The sequence below is a fragment of the Pseudorca crassidens genome, chromosome 3 (assembly GCF_039906515.1).
Source record: "Pseudorca crassidens isolate mPseCra1 chromosome 3, mPseCra1.hap1, whole genome shotgun sequence".
NCBI classification, from domain to species: domain Eukaryota; kingdom Metazoa; phylum Chordata; class Mammalia; order Artiodactyla; family Delphinidae; genus Pseudorca; species Pseudorca crassidens.
This window is the reverse complement of record NC_090298.1, coordinates 80,003,357-80,024,600: the sequence shown is the minus strand read 5'-3', so window position 1 is coordinate 80,024,600 and position 21,244 is coordinate 80,003,357. Positions and strand designations below refer to the sequence as shown.

The 21,244-nt window shown below is 33.9% G+C and overlaps 1 protein-coding gene across 6 annotated transcripts in view; it reads left to right on the top strand.

The window, feature by feature from the left end:
- Positions 1–20,058, top strand: part of CHD1 (chromodomain helicase DNA binding protein 1) — a 74,672-nt gene extending 54,614 nt beyond the window's left edge. For 2 of the 6 annotated variants that reach the window (XM_067731315.1, XM_067731316.1), the window contains exons 29-37: positions 1,054–1,176; positions 2,195–2,323; positions 2,787–3,050; positions 3,400–3,540; positions 7,618–7,796; positions 15,154–15,250; positions 16,217–16,268; positions 16,785–16,995; positions 18,535–20,058. In XM_067731315.1, coding sequence (XP_067587416.1) covers positions 1,054–1,176; positions 2,195–2,323; positions 2,787–3,050; positions 3,400–3,540; positions 7,618–7,796; positions 15,154–15,250; positions 16,217–16,268; positions 16,785–16,995; positions 18,535–18,880 — 1,542 coding nt within the window. In that variant the 3' untranslated portion in view covers positions 18,881–20,058. Of the gene's footprint in view, positions 1–1,053; positions 1,177–2,194; positions 2,324–2,786; positions 3,051–3,399; positions 3,541–7,617; positions 7,797–15,153; positions 15,251–15,371; positions 15,882–16,216; positions 16,269–16,784; positions 16,996–18,534 lie in introns of those variants that run through there. The other 4 variants (XM_067731317.1, XM_067731318.1, XM_067731319.1 and 1 more) reach the window with 4 other exon arrangements.
- The last annotated feature ends 1,186 nt before the right edge of the window (positions 20,059–21,244 follow it).

Genomic DNA, 21,244 nt, shown 5'->3' with positions numbered 1-21,244 from the left:
TTCAGTTATGTTATTCAAAAGCAAAAGAGGATTGTTTTTTATGTGTGTGTGTTTATATATTTTTTTAAAATAACAAACAGTGTTTACGTGTTTTGGTGATTTGATGCCACCACACTAGTTATTATAATCATTTCTTTGCCTAGAATGGAAAACATTGGAAGCATTGCCCTATGCTTATCATTTATCTTTTTATATTTTACTTCTTCATGGACAAGTGGGAACCTTCAGATATTTGTCATTTGCTACTGTAAAACAAAATTAGTTTATGTTTTCATTGTAAGAGTTTCCTCACACTACATGCTTTGGGTCATCTTCTACATGAATGATACTTTTTTTTTAAATTAATTTTTTATTTTTGGCTGTGTTGGGTCTTCGTTGCTGCGCACGGGTTTTCTCTAGTTGCAGCGAGCGGGGGCTACTCTTCATTGTGGTGCGCGGGCTTCTCATTGTGGTGGCTTCTCTTGTTGCGGAGCACGGGTTCTAGGCACACAGGCTTCAGTAGTTGTGGTACACAGGCTCAATAGTTGCTGTGCACGAGCTTAGTTGCTCCGCAGCATGTGGGATCTTCCTGGACCAGGGATCAAAACCTATGTCCCCTGCACTGGCAGGCGGATTTTTAACCACTGCGCTACCCTGGAAGTTCTGATAGATGATACTTTATATTCTAGGAATTTTTGTATACTTTATACTTAAAATATACTGTTGAGAAGGAAGGAAATCTAAGAATACTATGATGTTTAATAACACTGAATGCCAATACACCATTATATATTTGAAAGAAATTTCTAACCTCATACTGTGTAGTCTCATTTTGAATAGAGGGATATTTTTCTCATGTATTTAGAATTCATTCCCAGATAAATTGAATTTTTGTGGCATAGCTATAAAAAATGTATTTTGCATTTTAAGCTGTTTATTCCTACAGATTTTAAGAGTTGTAACTTGTTAGTGAATTATACATAGTTTTTAAATGAGTAACCCTTTTTTAAACAATGATTATTATTTCTCATGTTATTTATTAAAGACAAGATGAAAAAATTAATTGCTTTTCAGATTCTTCCAGATGATCCTGATAAAAAACCACAAGCAAAACAGTTACAGACACGTGCGGACTACCTCATCAAATTACTTAGTAAAGATCTTGCAAGAAAAGAAGCTCAGAGGCTTTCTGGTGCAGTAAGTTAACATATGCTTAAGAGCATTTACTTTTGAATAAGATAAATCTAGTTTTCTGATCACCCTAGACACCCGTGGTTAGCATGGGCTCATCAGTATGTTTATCTGTAATTTAGCTTTATTTGAATATGGTAATATTTTGCCTTAAATGATCTCAGCATTCATGTTAAACCTCTAGTGAGTCCTATCTTTCAGAATGGGATCTGTATTTTCCTAGTATTTAGAAAGAGAGTGGGAGCAACTTTTGGAGTAGAGTGGAGTGCTTTTTGAGAGGACAGGCTTCCATTATTGTTTCATTTGGAGACATTGGGCAGCTTAAGGAATAGCATTAAAGATCACCAAGCTTATTTATGAGGGCGTTTCACAAAAGAAGGAAAAAGACACTAAAACAGAGGTGATTGGAAACTAAAGCAACCCTTGAAAGTTTACCTGTGACCACAGTGTCAATAACTACCTGTGTATTATTAAAAATAATTTCTGGGCTTCCCTGGTGGTGCAGTGGTTGAGAGTCCGCCTGCCGATTCAGGGGACACGGGTTTGTGCCCCCGTCCGGGAAGATCCCACATGCCGTGGAGTGGCTAGGCCCGTGAGCCATGGCCGCTGAGCCTGTGCGTCCGGAGCCTGTGCTCCGCAACGGGAGAGGCCCCAACAGTGAGAGGCCCGCGTACCGCAAAACAAACAAACAAACAAACAAAAAATTTCTAAGGCTATCTCTGGTGACATTGGATTTAGTTGAAGATAATAATAATTTAGGAAGGTGAACAACCCTTCTATTTCTCTCTTTTTTTTTTTAAGAAATAATTACAGTTGGTTAGCATTTATTCACATTAATTTGTACTTGATTCATTAAGTTATATCACTTTTGTTGATAATAACTTTCTAAGATTGGTGTAGCTTAGTGCCAGCACGTTAAGGATTGAGTTGGAGTGTGTGTTCTTTAGCTTTATAGATGTGGTATTTAAGATTTTTTTTTAATGGAATCTGTGGGGTTGGTTAGAATAAAAATAATTATTTTTAGGGAGGTTCAAAAAGGAGGAAAGTAAGAGCTAAGAAGAATAAAGCAATGAAGTCTATAAAAATGAAAGAGGAAGTAAAGAGCGATTCTTCTCCCCTGCCCTCAGAAAAGTCTGATGAAGATGATGATAAGGTAAGAATGTGTTTTAGAAAAGCAACCTGTTATATAGAAAGGGAACATGGCATATTTTTAGTATGCTTTACATTTGAAGTTTGAAGTAAGGCTTGAAATTTTACTTTTAGATACTGAAGTTCTTTTTTATAGTTTGCTATGTAGTCTCATTTACAGAACAGAATTTCTACCCATCCAATAGAATATTATATTTCACTACAGGGATAGAGCAAAGGTCCTTCCTTTTCAAACATTTGCCATTTGAAGACATTCTGTCTCCTTTAATTTTGTTATGAATTTTGAATGGGATTGGCTTACCTTAATTTTTATAGGAAGGTAAATATTGCATGTATCATTACTAATGGGATTCTGAGTTACTTCTCTCAGAATCCACATACATGCAATACGTAGTCATGCAAAGAAAAGAAATTAGTCTTTGTCAAGATTTGGTTAGTAATACATTGGCCATACTTGCACTTTTCAGGATGAGATCACTTCTGTGAAACATCCAAATAAAAAAGTTAAAACAGAAAGAGACAGTGAAGAAAAACCTGAGCCAGATGTTTGTATAAAGAAGGAACCAGAAGAAAAGAGGGAAGCGAAAGAAAAGGAAAATAAAAGAGAACTTAAAAGGGAGATAAAAGAAAAAGAGGATAAGAAAGATATAAAGGAAAAAGATTTTAAAGAGAAAAGAGAAAACAAAGTAAAAGAAGCTATACAGAAAGAAAAAGACATAAAGGAAGAAAAGGTATGCAAATCATAATATAAAACTTAGAAAGTGACACAACAGCATATTTACAGTTTAGGAGAATAAATTGTCTGTCAGCCCAATTAGTCTCAATAACTGAGTTCTTTAAAAATGCATATGGGTATCTAGTAGAGGAGAAGAACAGGTTTGAATCCTTTTTGATGCCTTACCTAATAAATAATGTTACAGAATAGCTTTATTTTTGGTTTCCCCAAATAAAATGGGGGAAAGATCAAATAGATAAGAATGTTAAATGTGAGTAAACTTTATAGAATAAAATGGGACCGTAATTCTTCTGGAAGTGTTAATCATTTTTGCCTTTGTTGTTGTTGTGTTTTTTTTTCATCAGTTGAGTGAATCCAAGTCTGATAGCAAGGAAAGATCTAAGAAATCTTCAGTGTCGGATGCTCCAGTTCATATCACTGCAAGTGGTGAACCAGTTCCCATATCTGAAGAATCTGAAGAGCTAGATCAGAAGACATTCAGCATAGTAAGTAGTAAAGTTTCTGGTTATTAGGAATAATTCATATAGCATTTTATTTAATTTATATTCATCTTTTAAAACCTTAACTTTAGAAATGTGTTTGAATTTGATAGCATTGCAGTTCAAGCTGACAAAAGCAATAGATTTAAATTTTGAAAGGTATCCTAAATTTAGAATCAACCTAGAAAAACTTCTTCATAAATTAAAGATTTTAAGAAGAGGTATTTAGGGAATAAACTTTTTTTCCTCCAACTTTAGAATTTTAAACTTTTCAATTCCTGAGCCTATTATCCATATAACAGTGCTTTTTATCTACAGTGAAGGACCCTTGTTTTCTAATCTTTTACAGACCAGTGTTTTTAGAAAATAAAATAAAAATGAAATTAGGAAGAAAAGAATATAAAATATAAGCCCTGGTGTTGTATTACTAGATTCAGTAGGTATAAATTTGCACTGTCAAACTGATATAAAGGTTTCTAAAATTTCTGTACCTATCCTGCTTTGGACTAACACAGGTTCATAGACCACACTTTGAGGAACACTGGTCTAAAATATTACTGGTTTTACGTGCTACCATGCTTTTATATTCATCAGAGTCAGGGAGAATCTATCTTGGCCTTTCTCCAAAGGGTTTATTTGCTGTATATATTCAGGAACACAAATAATCTTATGGGTGTAATCTTAAGTCAGTTTTATCACTGATACTAATCAAATGCTATACTTGAAAGATGGAAATTTTCACCTTCTAAAATTATATTTGTGTTCGACCTACTACGTCCTTTTAGATCCCCAGCTCATCTTCATGTCCCATTTTCTCCTATTGTGTACTCTGACTAGATGATATTAAGACTGAGAACGCATTTATTCATTTCCTACTGATTCCATTACATGTCCTAATATAGTTCCAGATATGCTCTTTAAATAACATAGTTCCTGCCACAGTTTTCTTGTCCTCCTCACTTTTGGCTGTTTACATCCCTCTAATCTCTGAGAATACTGGGGACATTCCCAAGTAAGCTGTTGCAGCTCCTGTCTTCCATCTTACTTACTTGAATGAACATATATCTTATCTCTTGACTTTCATTTTTATCTTTTCTCCAGGTTCACATGTTGTGATTCCTTAGCAACTTTTAAGGCTAACCTTTCTATTTATGGCCTAGATCTTAATCTAGCCTCTCTATCCATTTTCTATTGTTTTTGTTTTTTACCCCCTCTGTATTGGGTGGGAATGGGTGATGGTGTGCTTTTGCTTTTCTGAGGTGAAAACACTGAACTCTTCTGAACTGCTTCCCCTACACTATGTGCTCCATTACTGAGGTAAGTGAAATTGCACCTCTTGCCTCTTCTTTGCCCACATTTCCTCCTTAGCCATCTGACTTGTTCATATAACCGATGAAATGGAAAGTTTTCTTTTGTGCCCAGTGCATGAATTTCTTCTTCATTAACCTTCATAAATGATTTAAAATCTCTTGTATTATGGAAAGGAATAATGGAATAGTTTTAAACATGGACTCCAGATTTTCTGAGCTTGTATGATTAAGATTTTCTTGGGGGCTTCCCTGGTGGCATAGTGGTTGAGATTCCGCCTGCCAATGCAGGGGACGCGGGTTCGTGCCCCGGCCTGGGAGGATCCCACATGCCGTGGAGCAGCTGGGCCCGTGGGCCATGGCCGCTGAGCCTGCACGTCTGGAGCCTGTGCTCTGCAGCGGGAGAGGCCACGGCAGTGAGATGCCTGCGTACAGCCAAAAAAAAAAATTTTCTTGGTATATACATTTTATTGTATTCGGGAATAGCTCTGATTATTAAGAAATTCACTGGTCTTTTCCCAGTCTTCATATTCCTTGACATCTTTGCCTCATTTAGCATCTCTTGATTTTCTTGTGTCTTATTGATCTGTCTTCCTAGATAGCAGTATTATTTAGCAGTCAAGAAAGTGTTTGAGGTCAAAACTGGGTTTCACAGATGTCATTTCATTCTAAGCTTCAATTTCTTTTTCTATAAAATAGAGTGAATGGTATTGCAAAGGTCTATTGTCAGAATCAAATTTAAAACAATGAACACACAGCCTCTGGTACCTAATAAGTGCTTTATAAACATTAGTTATCATTGCTCCAGTTCCCATCTTTAGGCCTTGACCTTAGCATAGATTTTAGTCATCAATTCCTCTCTTTTTCCTCCACTCACATTCAATGAGTAAATCATATTGGCTCTAACACACTGGTTCAAGCCACAGCCATCTCTTTCCTAGATTATTTCAATAGCTTCATAGCTGTTCTCACTGCTTTCACCCTTCGCATCTCACCCTATACCCTTTTCATACCCCAGTTTGTACTACACACAGCAGCCCAGACTGACAATAACTGTTACAGGGTTAATAAAGTCACCCCTTGTTACTTTTCTGTTTAAAACCCTTGAATGGCTTTCCCTCTCGTTCAGGATAAAAGATTCATAACAATAGTCTAAAAGATACAGCATATGGTTTACTCCCATCATCTCCTGCTGTTTGCCTGACTCACTTGGTTCCAGCGACACTGGAATTCATACTGTTCCCTTGAACATGTCAGACAAGTTATAGGACATTTTTACTTGCTCTTCCCTCTGCTTGAAATGGCTTACTCCTTCATTTTCTTTAGATACCTGCTCAAGCATCACCCTTCTCTGAAAGCTTAAGTAAGGTAGAAAGCTCCCTGTTCTTTCTTGCTTTATTTATTTTTTTATCATGGTTGTCACCATCTTAAACACTATGTCTTGTTTACTTATTGGCTCTATTCTCCTACTAGACTACAGGTTCCATAAAAGCAGGGTCTCTGTTTTATTTACCACTCTGTTTTCTGGGTCTAGAACAACGCCTAGAATATAGTATGTATCCAGCCTACATATGTTGAATAAATAATTTTCTAGCAGAATATAAACTAGAAAATTGAACAAGAAACAGAAAATGTAGAGAACAAATATGAGTAACACTAAAAATTAGAAAGGAAATTTAAATTTTCCCTTTTTTAAAGAAGACATTAGGCTTGGCTGAGTTCTAATTTTAACTAAAGAATAAATGATTCCAGTGTTAAATTATTCCTGACAAAATGGAAAGTTTCCCAACTGATTTGGAGAAATAGGTCAATAAAACAGAATAAAGTACTCATAAACAAATTTGCACATATAATATAAACACTTAATTGATAATAAGAAAGGCCCTTCACAGCAGTGATGTAAATAAATGGTGGCATTGGGTCAACTAAATATATTGTCTGTAGTTGATCCATCCTTACATTCCCCAAACTAACTCAACTTGCTACTCATGGATATAATTACTATAAAGTTGTTTTTGCATTTGTATACAATAAAATTTATCTGCAGTTTGCTTTTTTAGTGATATTTTAATTCTGGTTTTGGTATAAGGTTAACAGTTTTTATTACACAAATTGGACTTTACTGAATGGTACAGTTTGGGTGTGTTGTCCTTTTACTAGCATGCTAGTGCTCTGTAGGCCAAGGAAGAGGTTGGTTTCCATCAACTACCCCCACGTCCCTGACTGCCCAAATACGATAGAAGCAAAATTCATCATTAGCTACTTCGGCCCCAGGAATAGACAGTTTATACTTTTAGCTATATTGATGTTAATAGCTTTGCCAATATATTATATAAAGATTATTATTTATGTATTTATATATAAAAATAGCTTTGCCAATATATAAAGATCTTTTTTTACATTTTATTCTATATTATAGTCAATACATAATATTGTTATACTCTGAAATATTTTGTTATCTTTTAACGTTAAGTCTGTTTAGAATGGTGTTCTACAGTGTAAAAAGTAACCATTTTTATAAAAAGTAAGTAAAATCCAAGGCTTTTACTTAGGCAAAGACTGATTTTAAATGATAATGGAAAGCCTTGCTTTCTGAATAAAGTCTGAAGGAGAAATGCTTGATGTTTAAGAGCTGTGAGGTGAGATTTAATGCTCGTTTTAGCATTAGACAATGCTATATTTACTCAGGTAAGTAAGTATGATTGAAAGAAGTAGATCTTTGTTGAATTCATGGTTTTAATACATGTATTTGTGTTCTTATTTTCCTGTTTTAAAGTGTAAAGAAAGAATGAGGCCTGTCAAAGCAGCTTTGAAGCAACTTGATAGGCCCGAGAAAGGCCTTTCAGAAAGAGAACAACTGGAACATACTAGACAGTGCTTAATAAAAATTGGAGACCATATCACGGAATGTCTGAAAGAGTATACAAATCCTGAACAAATCAAGCAGTGGAGAAAGTAAGTGATGTATTTTTCAGGAAGTGTTAAATTTGTAATTTTGTAACCATCTATTTGTCTCTTGTATTTCAATTTTTTTTCTACTTCTGAAGTTTAGGTAACAAAAAGTTTAAAAAGGTAACCTGAGGATGATTGCTTTCACTTTTTCCTTTAACTTTAAAGCTTTTTATAAATACGTGATTACTTAATTGTGCATCATGATAAACCACAGGTAGCATCTCTGCCTTTAAATAAATAGTGAAAGGCATTTCATTAAAATTCAAATTGCATTTTATTTTTAAAAATCTCCACAATTTACCAAATTATTCTCAGTAATATCTTCAGAGGTTGGTATACCAATTTGTTACATAAATTTAGCAATTCATCTTCTAAGTATGACTAAAGCCTTGTAAAACTCAATGTCCTCAAGCAATGTAAAATGCAGACTTCTGTTTTCCTCTTCATCTTAGAAGTGGCAGCAATTTGATTGATTTTAAAGTTACAGTTGGTTTTAAAATTATAAATCTGAACTGCTATGGTATGATACTAATCACTTAATGATTACCAAATCCAGGACACTGTTAAGCCAGACTACTAGACAGGATAGGAAAAAAATAAAATGAGCATAAACCAGTCATTGATATCTGTTTATTAGCCTTCTGATTACTTTGCTACATGTAGTGCAGCTATACATCAAAACAAAAAATTTAATGACACATTTCTGGAGGAGGCATGATGATTACACAAAAGTTAAAAAAAAAATTTCTATCCTTGTCCCTTTTCTTCTTAAATTCAACCAGGACCCCCATTTTAGAAAGAGGAGATAGAAGTTGATCGTGATCACTAGGCTTTTGAAAACAAGTGAAACTGAGCTCATGTCTAAAGAAACTGAAACCATTCACAGACATGAAGAAGAGCCTAAAGTCATGTGCCTATAATGACATGGAATGATCACTGGAGTTGGCATCACAAGATATGCATGCTTAGTTCCATCCTGGCTAATTTTTGGCTTTGTGACCTTAAACAGTTACCAATATCTATGAGCCCCCCAGTATTATCATGTGTAAAATGATAAGGCACTGCATATTTTTCAGTTATTGAAGGATAATGATAAGATATATTATGCAGAATGAGAGGCAATAATTCTAAAGTACTATTCATAGTGTCTAGTTGAATCTTTTATTTATGGTTGGAATATATATACACCGGAGCTTAATGCTTTCCTTAAATACCATAAAATAGAATTACTCCATCCTTCTCAAGCTCTTATCAACTCATACAGGGACCCCTAAAGTACAGAACCACAGGACATGGACATGAATACAGTAGAGTTTAATTATATATACTAGGATTAAATGAGAAGATAGTGGAATTCCTCTATCTTTTTATATTCAAGATCCAAAGTTAAATAAATGTTCTCTGTCAGTGGCTCCCAGACATATTCTTGATTGTTGCTTGTCTGTGATAAAATTAGGGAAAAAGGAAATGCAGTGAGTTATTTTTAAAGCTAAATTTAGTTAATTTAAAGGATTATATTAAAGTTATTTTCTACTTTTTAGTGTAAAGGAGCTTATTTTCTCTCTGACAAAACTTGTGTACTACATACCAGTTTTTAAACCTTAATATAATTAGAGTTTAGATTTTTGATGTTGTGAAGAAGGCAGAATATCTATTTTACCTGCTTTCTAGATTAGAAATAAGCAGCATCTCATTGAAATTACATGTCGACTAATACAACTGGATGTTATTTCAGGTTTAGGTTGTTATTAGGAAATGGGGGAGGGGGGTAAAAAAACCTTTAAAAGAAGAGAGACCAAATAGCCAGGAGACATTTTTCTTTGTGTTCGCCCTTACCTCCCAAGGTTTTTTTTTTTTTTTTGCGGTACGCGGGCCTCTCCCGTTGTGGAGCGCAGGCTCCGGACGCACAGGCTCAGCGGCCATGGCTCACGGGCCTAGCCACTCCACGGCATGTGCCATCTTCCCGGACCGGGGCACGAACCCGTGTCCCCTGCATCGGCAGGCAGACTCTCAACCACTGCGCCACCAGGGAAGCCCTCTCCCAAGGTTTTATTCCTCTTTTTACCCAGCTGGGCAAATTAGCTTTTGTTTTTCTCCCAATCTACCTTGATTTCATATTCCTTGGTACTTATTCCTGCTGCCACTGTCTCTGGTTATACCAGATTCCTTTAAATGGGAAAGAACAGAAAGACCCCAATTGAAAAATATTTCAAAAGCAAATTAGTTTTTGCTCTGGTCTGAGTGCTGTCTTTAGAGAAAGATTGGGGAAAAATGTAGAAGGGAGAGTCCCTTGTGTTAAGGTTGAACTTCTGACCACCCTGCTCTATTCCACTCCAACCCACAGAACACAGCTACAATTACTGATTCTACAAAAGGAAGGAAGATCAAGACCTTACCTGTAATTTTAAAGATAGGGACTTCACCCATAATTATACAGCAGTTGACGTTAAGCAAATTTTTACAGTAACCATAATTATCTGCTTTATTTCTTGCTTATAGATGTTTATATATAAATATTTTGGCCAAATAGTTGGTGAAGAAATGCAACACTAGTTTTTATTTAAAAATCACTTACAATCAAGTGATAACCATAATAATGTATATTTGTGTTTCGTTTGTATATCAAAGTACTTTCATATGCGTCATTCTAATTGATCCTTTTAAAAATGCTGTATTTAGGAAATCTTAATAGTTAATACTTCCATTTTTACAGAAGAAAAAAATGGACTCAGGTGAACAGCTTTGTAGGGCTGGGACTGGGGTAATGGCCAAGGAGGCGCATAGGGCATGAACTTTAACAACAAGGCGCTCACTCTACGCTAGTTGCAGGTCTGGAGTTTTGCCCAAGATCACACAATTCAGCAGGTGATATAATTAGGACCAGAATCTAATTTCAACTAGGTTTTTTCTAGGGAAAAAAGTATTCTTAAAAAGAAATTTAATTACTAATAAAAACACAGTTTATTAATTCCTACCTCTTTACTCTTTTGAGTTAACTGTAGAATGTAGATAGTCTAGAGATAGTCTATAAATTCATTTAAAGGCGATGAATTTTCTCAGCTGCTGTGGATTTCACTTCACTCAGGTATCATTTAATTAATTTTCTCTAAGTTTGCTTATAAATTTTATTTCAAGGTTAATGTCATACCAATAGTGAAAGTTTTAATATCATCTGGTGACCACTGCCCTAACACAGTATTCTTAACAATTTAAAGACATACTGATTTTTTTAGCCTTTTGTTGTAGTAACAAAATGAAAACCAGATTACACTCATTTATCTTTAATAAATAACTCAAGTATTTTATAAATTAATAGAACCCCATGAACATTAGTCATAATTTTAACTTCATTTATTTTTAAACAGGACCAAATTTGCATTTTACTTTATTGTTATTAAAATATAGTTGACTTACACTATTAATTTCAGGTGTATAACCTAGTGATTTGTAAATATACAGAGTTGTTGTATTTATTGACTATATTCCCTGTGATGTACGTTACATCACTGTGACTTATTTATTTTCTTACTGGTAGTTTATACCTCTTAATCCCCTTTACCTATTTTGCCCATGCACCTATGCACCTTCCCTCTGGCAAGTACTAGTTTGTTCTCTGTATCCGTGAGTCTATTTCTGTTTGTTATGTGTTCATTTGTTTTGTTTTTTTAGAGTCCACCTATAAGTGAAATATATAGTATTTGTCTGGCATATTTCATTTAGCATAATACCCTCTGGGTCCATCCATGTTGTTGCAAATGGCGAGATTTTATTCTTTTTTATGGCAGTGTAATATTTGTGTGTGTGTGTGAGAGAGAGAGAGAGAGAGAGAGAATGAGAGAGATCCACTTCTTTATCCATTCATCTATGGTTGGACACTTAGGTTGCTTCCATGTCTTGGCTATTGTAAAAATAATGCTACAGTGAACATGGGGGTGCATATATCTTTCCGAATTAGTGTTTTTATTTCCTTCAGAAAAGTACGGAGGAGTGGAATTGCTGGATCATATGGTAGCTCTATTTTTAATTTTTTGAGGAACCTCCATGCTGTTTTCCATAGTGGCTGTACCAATTTACATTTCCAGCAACAGTGCATGAGGGCTCCATGTCCTCCACATCCTGGTCAACACTTGTTTTTCCTTTTTTATAATAGCCATTCTGACAGGTGTGAAGTGATATATCTCATTTTGGTTCTGATTTGCATTTCCCTGATGTTGAGCATCTTTTCATGTGCCTGTCAGCCATCTGTATGTCTTCTTTAGAAAAATACCTACTCAGTTCCTCTGCCCATTTTTAATCAGCGTTTTGATACTTTTTTAAATAAGCTATTCTAATTTAATGTCAAACAATGGATAATAATAGGATTTGGCTAATTAAGTTAGATGTAAATTACAAGGATTTTACTATATTTAGGAATGATTTAATTTTCCCAACTGCTATCTGATAAACTTTTATCAAATTTGTTGAAAGAATTAGCTTTCATGACTCAGTATTAGCTATTTCTTCATTCTTTCATTTCACTGATAATTGATTACCGAGAGTAGTATAATCTAAAGAGTGTTTCAAAAGAAAAAACTAAATAATATTGACTCCAGTTAATGATATGCATGCTGAAGTATTTAGGGGGGAGATATACTAATACCTGTTTTTCTTTGAAATGTATCAAACAAAAACTAGAGGGATTGACAGAGGGATGGACATAATGGAATCATATGTGATAAAGCAAGCACAGTAAAATGCTAATAAGAGAATCTAGGTATTAGGTATATGGTTGATCATTGTAAAGTTCTTTTATCTTCGCTGTATGAAAATTTTCATGATGTTGAAAATTAAGAAACAAAATAGTCTGTGCATATGTATTGTGAAAATGTCCCATTAGTTTAAAATAGCCTGCTAATATTAGTCTTTATAACTTGATATGCCTGTTAATATGCCATAATTTATTTAAATAGCCCAGTGTTACAGGCTATATGAAGTATCACTATAGAAGCAAATTTTGAGAGTATTACACACACATATGCACATTAAATATAAGGGTTTGGGTGACTGCTCTTTAAACTGCAGTACAATTTTATAGTCTAGTTTTTGTAAAATTATAGATCAAAATATTGATGAGGAATAGGTATCATCATATACACAGTTAAGCAAAGAGCCGTCACAAACTAAATTATAAATGGTAATTTATAATTAATAAAACAAAAAGGAAAGAAAACACTTGAGAAAGCCACAACTGTCTTAACAACACTGGTAAGAATTCTTTTAGAAAATCACCGGATATCCATCTCTGTATGCACACATGCTGGGATAATTTTGCAATTTTTGTATGACTCACAGATTTCTGATTTCCAAAATTTACTAACACTTAGGAGTTTACTAGCAAGCAGCTCTTCACACATTTCAATGTCCAAAATCAAAAGGCTGGGAATTACTCATCTTAGTGGAAAGAGAATTAGGAGCCAGAGCCCTGCCTTCTAGCCTTACCTAGCTATATGAGTTTAGGCAAGTCACTTAGCCTCATTACCCCATTTGTTCATTTATTTGAAAAATTGTCTGCTACATTGACTGTGCCTACCTAAAGGCTGGTTATTTGTGGAATTAAGTAATAGAAAAGAGCTTTGAAAATATAAAAACTGTATAAAGTACCTAGCCAGACACAGGTTAGATACTTTATACAGTTATCTCATTCAAGCCTTTGTAACAATGTATGTTTTGTAGTCATAGGCAATTGATGCTTGGTATTTGAGAGAAATATGTCTCAGCTGTTTAGAAATCCCCAAATTGGGACTTCCCTGGTGGTCCAGTGGTAAAGAATCCGCCTTACAATGCTGGGGATGCAGGTTCGATCCCTGGTCAGGGAACTAAGATCCCATATGCTGTGGGGCAACTAAGCCCGCACACCACAACTACTGAGCTTGCGCACCTCAACTAGACAGCCTGCATGCCGCAAACTACAGAGCCCACGCTCTCTGGAACCCGCGCACTGCAACTACAGAGCCGATGCACCCTGGAGCCTGCACACCACAGCTAGAGAAGAGAAAACTCACACGCCGCAACGAAAGATCCCACATGCCACAACTAAGACCTGACGCAACCATAAACAAATAAATCTTAAAAAAAAAATCCCCCAATTAAGTGCTTCTGTATAACTTTATTTCTCCCATAAAAAAGGATGAGAATAGTTATTTTCTAGCTAAGAATTTTTGCTTCCTTAGGCCTTCTTTCTTCCATTAATATCCTGAGAGATGGCTTTCTTTTGGGAAGTCATTATTCACACAACACAGAGTTTATTATTTTTTAAAAATCACTTAAAATCGATTGCTTGGGGCTCCCCTGGTGGCGCAGTGGTTGAGAGTCCTCCTGCCGATGCAGGGGACACCAGTTCGTGCCCCGGCCTGGGAAGATCCCACATGCCACAGAGCAGCTGGGCCCGTGAGCCATGGCTGCTGAGCCTGCACGTCCGGAGCCTGTGCTCCGCAACGGGAGAGGCCACAGCAGTGAGAGGCCTGTGTATCGCAAAAAAAAAAATCTATTGCTTGACTCAGCAAAGATGTTGATATTGGGTAGTCCACTAAACCTCCATCATTGGCTAATTAGTAATTTCTTTCCTCTGTTTATATAAGCAAGATTCAAAATCTTTAACATACCTACTGTAAAGCTAGTGGTTCAAGAAAAAATTGTAAATATATGAAGCTGTTACTTTTTCAGTGATGGCAGATAGACTTCAATTCAAGTGTCACTGATTATTAGTGCCTCTGAGGAAGCTGTGTTGAGAAGGATTCAGAGACTGCATCTGAATTTATCATGAAGGAGTACCATGATCAATTACTGATCCCAGCCTTGGGATGGGAAGAGAGACTTAAAGATACAATACTGTCCTTGGTTTATAGTGTCTGATCATGTTACTCTCATGACGATTACATCACAATTATAAAATGACAGTTGCTTTTTAATGCATTATTCAGGACCTTTAATTCACAGGCTTAATCCATATTATCTGATGGTATCTTTACTCAAACTATTAACATAGTTTATTCCTTTTGTATCTAATCTGAACCACAGTATGAGTCCCTTCCTGATTTGTAAGTAAGTTTACTTCCCTTTGGTTTCAAATTAGGATTGATTACTACTTTTCAAATCCAAAGATTGTAAAATGAAGGAATTTGAAAGAGAAGTAAAAGTTAACAATGTCCAGTTTTATTTGGAATCTTATCCATATATGAAGTTTTAAAAAAAGTGCTAGAAATAATCTCCTGAGACCTTGTTCCATAGAGGGCTAAGATGTGTGTATTTCTGTGTAGAGGGAGGGATTTCATTAAAAAGCTAAATATTTTCCACCAGACTAACTTGCCTTTTCTTCTTCTAGAAACCTGTGGATTTTTGTATCTAAGTTTACTGAGTTTGATGCAAGAAAATTACATAAATTATATAAGCATGCTATTAAAAAACGGCAGGAATCTCAGGTAAATGAATGCATCATTTTTTCTTTATGTTATTGAAACATTTTTCCTTACAGAAGAATTCAGTTAATAAATGTAGAAGGAATAAAGGAAATAGAAAATCTCACAATAAAATTTGTTGCAGGTAAGATCCTCCAAGGGAAGCTAAAATGAGTGGGCAAGAAAACAAGATATTGGCATAGTCTAAAAGTATCTCCTCCAAGATGTTTATTGATTACAAAGAGAAAAATAATAGCTCTGTAGAGGAGAAACCTGCCTCACACCACCTTAAACAAGCAATCAAAGTTAATGTCACCAGTAATAAGACATACTGACATCATGAACCCCCTGCACTGTGTACTGAAAAAGGTACATCACTTCTGTGGAATTCCTGGCAAAAAAGCATCACTTCAATCCAATCATGAGAAAATATCAGATAAACCCCAATTGAGAAATACTCTATAAAATAGCTATCTAGTATTCTTCAAAAGTGTCAAGGTCATGGAAGACAAGAAAAACCTAAAGAGCTGTCCCAGTTTGGAGGAAACTAAGAAGACATGAAAACTGAGTGTAATGGAGTACCAGATTGGATTCTGGAGGAAAAGGATCTCAGTGGAAAAATGTGAAATCTGAATAAAGTCTGTAGTTCAGTTAATAGTATTGTGCCAGTATTAATTATTTAGTTTTGATCATTATACCATGGTTATATAAGATATTAACAGTAGGAGAATCTGATAAAAAGCATATGGGGACCCTCAGTACTATTTTTGCATCTTTTCTGTAAGTCTAAAATTATTTCAAAGTCAAACTTTTTAAAAAGTCATGGGACAAATAGTTTATACTTTTAAAAAATATCTGCAAATATTACATTTATACATTCTAATATCTTAAGTGAGAACTTCTTTTAGCATAAGGGTTTTCTGTATCCTGTTTTTTATAAGGGTGTTTGAAGCCACTTAAAAGATTCTTACCTATGTGCATTTATTTTAGCAAAATAATGACCAGAACAGCAACTTGAATACTCAAGTGATTAGAAATCCAGGTAAGTCAGTCTTGCTAATTGTTTTGGAAAGTAAATTTTAAAATTGGGGGGTTTTTTTGGCGGGGGGTGTTTTAGATGATATATACCCATGTTATTATATTGTATCTAGTATCTTAATAATCCTTTTTAGCTTATTATTAACTTTCCCATAAATCAACCTATTACCAGTTTCTAGAAAATTATAGAATAATTGTTGAAATGAACATATTTTTAAAAAAACATTATTTGGAATAATAGTATTCTTTCTGTGTAAGAGTCACAAAAGTATAGTCTGAGAAGGAAAAGGGCCTTATACTTTTCGGTTGTGATTGTTCACATTGCAGATTAAAGTAACCTATTTGTAAGCCTTAGTGTGGCTTTTGTAAAGCCATTTCTAAATGCTGTAACTGCCTGTATTTGAGAACTGGTTTTGTTAGTTGGAGTTGAAAAGTTCTTATAATCTAGCAGTGAAGTTACTTTTGTTTACCATGTATTTTTTTAAGTCATTAACAAAAGTTGGACACTTCTATCTAACAGATGTGGAAAGATTAAAAGAGAATACAAATCATGATGATAGCAGCAGGGACAGTTACTCATCTGATAGGCACTTATCTCAATATCATGATCATCATAAAGACCGACATCAGGGAGATTCTTATAAAAAGAGTGACTCTAGGAAAAGACCCTATTCTTCTTTTAGTAATGGTAAAGATCATCGTGATTGGGATCACTACAAGCAAGACAGCAGGTAAACTTAACAGTTTTAAAATTTTGCTTATTGATGTCTTCTTTATTTTATTTGTTGTATTTGACTTTATCAGCCAATTCAGTCTTCAGGTAATCAAAATAAGTCTTATGTAAGGTAAAGGTTTTGTTTGTAAATAAGAAAAACTGAAATATAGTTCTTTTGGTTAAGAGCTGAATTTCTCTATAAAAATGGATTTTTAATTATAAATTTAAGATCAAAGTATACAATAAGAAAAAGTTTAGTGTAGGGAGTTCTGTAAGTCATGGGATTCATTATTCTGGTTTGGGAGAATATTGGCTCAAATACTCTTCAAAATGTAGTAAGTAAGGTAAAATAAAAGGTTGATGGACTGTGGCTGAAGTGAGGTGGTAGTGAATTCTACATTCTATTCCATTAAAAAAAACTAATATTTATGTGAATAATTAATTTATGTGAAAACAATTCATTGAGGTTAAACTTAAAGCAATCTGAGATAGTCCTGAAATCAGGAAGTTTTCGCCATATATTATTATATTTTTGAAGCCTTTAAGTAGTAAATAACTGGAATATAATAACAATATATTTTACTCCTTTGTTGGTAAGGGAATATTTTCATTATAGTGATCATTACTGTAAGCCAAACAAAAATACTGAGAAGAGTAAAAGTAAAGATCAGAAATACGGAAATGAGTAGGTTTTTTTGTATTTTAGTTGTGCTCACTGCAGTAATTTCTGAGACACACAGCCACATTATAAACATGTCAATTGTATAATGGCTCTTAAAATTGGAAAAAGGCACACAATGAAAAGGAAAAGCCATATTTGTTGTGGTAAATGTTTGTAATTTCACAGACTTATATAACAATTTATATTGTTTATAATAAGGACCTTTTGTGAACCAAAAACCATTAAATTATGTTTGGTGTATTTTATTTGAAAAGGCAAACATTTTAGAGATTACTTTTCATTAAACTGCCATAATTTTTTTTAGCCAACTGCTGCATTTATGTATGGAGTAAATTTCACAATGACATATATCAAGTCTTACTATATAAGTAATCAAATTAAGGAAGCTTTTAATAGGCATCACCAACCAATAAAAATTCTCTTTTACAAATTTATTTCATAGACTGTTTTAGAGGTTTTTATTTTTTTTCCTGCTTACAGGTTCATAAAAGGCTCTGATTTCAGGGGTATTTTAGATTCATGTAGTTACCTTAATTCCAACTTTCAGATAGTTAAGATGTATTAAGACAAATGATGCATAGAATAAAAAGTAGCAACCAATCTAAAATGAGCATGAGAAATTAGATGCTACCTGAAGTGCTTTGTATGGTTTCACTTTAGTTTAATGAATGGAATAGTTTTTCCAAAGGCAGGCAGAGATATTTCCAGTGATTTTTAAGCTCACTTATAAAGTTTTGTGATGAAACACTGAATTTGTATACAATTAAAAGTATGCTTTAAAGCAATTTTGTTTTATTTTTAATAAGATTTTATTTGGAAACATTTAATTAGCATTATTAATTTAACTAAAATTCCTAATTTCTCTTTTGTTAGATACTATAGTGATAGAGAGAAACACAGAAAACTGGATGATCACAGGAGTAGAGACCACAGGTCAAATTTGGAAGGAAGTTTAAAAGACAGAACTCATTCTGATCATCGTTCTCATTCAGATCATCGGTTGCATTCAGACCATCGGTCAAGTTCTGAATATACACACCATAAATCTTCCAGGGATTATAGGTATCACTCAGATTGGCAGTTGGACCATAGAGCTTCCAGTAGTGGCTCTAGATCACCACTAGATCAGAGGTCTCCTTATGGCTCCAGATCTCCATTTGAACACTCAATTGAACACAGAAGTACACCTGAGCATACCTGGAGTAGTCGGAAAACATAACAAAAACTGATAGTGTCTTTCTGGACTTTTCTTTTAGCCATATATCATAAACCAATACAGTAATTGCCTTACATGACTTGAAAGATATAAACAGATCTTCTATCAGTAGCAGTATTGTTACTTCTTTCCAGGATGCAAGGTCTATTATCCCAACAGAAGAGAAACTATTTTTATATTTAAGGATTATGCTGCACTGTACTACAAATATTGTAGTACTTTTTCTTTTCTTTTTTAAAGAAATGGAAAATGTTTACTATTACAGGGACCTCAACACTGCCCTTCCATATAGGCTGGATAAAACTGTTTTTAAGTCAGTGGTTTTAGACTGACATCCATTTAAATTATGTTTGTATATGAACTTTACTCTGACCTGTGATCTTGTTTCAGGAAGGAATGAAAGAGAGTTCTTTTCTTAATAAAGAAAACACACTCAAGGACTTTATTCACTTTCCAAAGCTACTTGTTTACATGTACACTGCGACCACCTTGCCGCTTTTCATCACAAGCTTGAATATTTAAATTCTGTACTTATATCTGTAAAATAGCCAGGAATTTCCTGTTTGTGATCTATTATTATGCCTTTTTACACACACAAACAATGGCTGTAAATTACTGTAAATGTATTAAATGAGCTTTCCTTACTTCCTTCCCCTTCTCAGGCTTTTTTTGACTGTTCCTTTCCCTACCAACTCAGGCCTTCTTATCATTTAAAAATATATATATCAGTGTAATAACACTTTTTAATGATTTGTCTTGATGGAATCATTGTTTAGAATGTAAAAAAATGGGGAAAGGGGCCACTTAATTCCATTAGTCCTTTTTATATTGACTATTTTATTAGATACATGTTATTTCTTTCCTTTCCCTTTTTTAGTCAATATTGTGTAACAAAATGGTGAGATGATAATGTAAAATCTAAACTGCATGCTCTGGAAACAGTTTTTTCAGATGCATTTGGTTTAAAAGGGTAGGTGTATGAACACTTTCAGAATCCAAATGGCCAAAAGTTATTGTAAATCCATTTGTTTTCCTTTTCATGTGGGCAATAATGTCAAATGTGCTATGCAGCCAGGTAACATTTTAGATAAACTTGATTGACTTTTAATAAAAACTGTTACAATGCACACTGATTGTATATAAAAACCTTATATATGACAAATTAAATTTAAGAAAAAGGATATGTGGGCTCCTGTAATTTTCTGCTGCATTCTTATTCCCTCAAGCACTTAACTTTTTTTTTTAAGTAGTAACATTTAGCTTATAGAAAAGGATATTTTGATAAGCAGTTGAATATTGTTAATGTGTAGCACTATAATTAAATCTATTTTGAAGAATATATGAATCTATGAAGTAAAATTTAGATCATAGAAATCTGTTGGACTCGATTTTCTGCAGATATTATTTTAGAATGCCTTATATTTATTTACAGATTTTTTTATTTTGTTATATTCAGTGGGAATTTTTTAATCATGTGGCGTACATTCTTGGATGTGTGCTGTGATCTAACAAATTTGAACCTTAACTGACAAATATAAGTGTATTGATATATTCCTATAATATTCTTAAATGTATCTATTGATTAGCTGTGGGAGTGATGTACAGAAATTTGTCCATAGATATATTTTTTAATATTTTCCTTTTATCCAATTAGGTCTAAAATTTACACTACGTGTACAAAACAGAGCTTCTTTATCCCCCCCGCCCCAGAGTTACCCTGAATGTCTTTTCCTGGTATGTCAGGTAACAAGAGAAATAACTCAAATTTTAAAACATCTGATTATAATTAAATATAAAAGTGATAAAACAGTTTAGTGCTGGTACACATTTTTTAAGCTTTTTCACTTTTTTCCACTATTAGTATAAATGATTACTTTATTCTATAAGATCGCATTAATAAAAAATTATAATGCTTAATAAAATCATAATATTAACATAGCAAACAGATCAGGGTTGGCATTTTTAATTCATCACTTTGTAGCTGGGACATTTGCATTATATCCTATTGTGAAAATTTCATAAAACAGTATTACATTTTTGAGACAATGGAATGGGCTCTAACTTTCTTAATAATGCTACGTTTAGTTGAATATTTCAGTCAACTAATAGCTGAGTTGAATGAAAAATCTAAAACTGTATGTAACATTTATTAATTGATGAAAAATATGTTCATTATTTTTAAGAATCAGCAATTATGTAGAAAAGGAACAAGGCATAAATTTTTTAAGACACATGAAGAAGAACATTAGTACATAGATATAACAGGAAAAATTCTCTATAAAATATGCTTAATTTTTGTCTTTTTACATGCTCATTCTGATCTGCCATTTTTATCCATTTGTGTTTAATTTTTCGAGAATGAGAGAT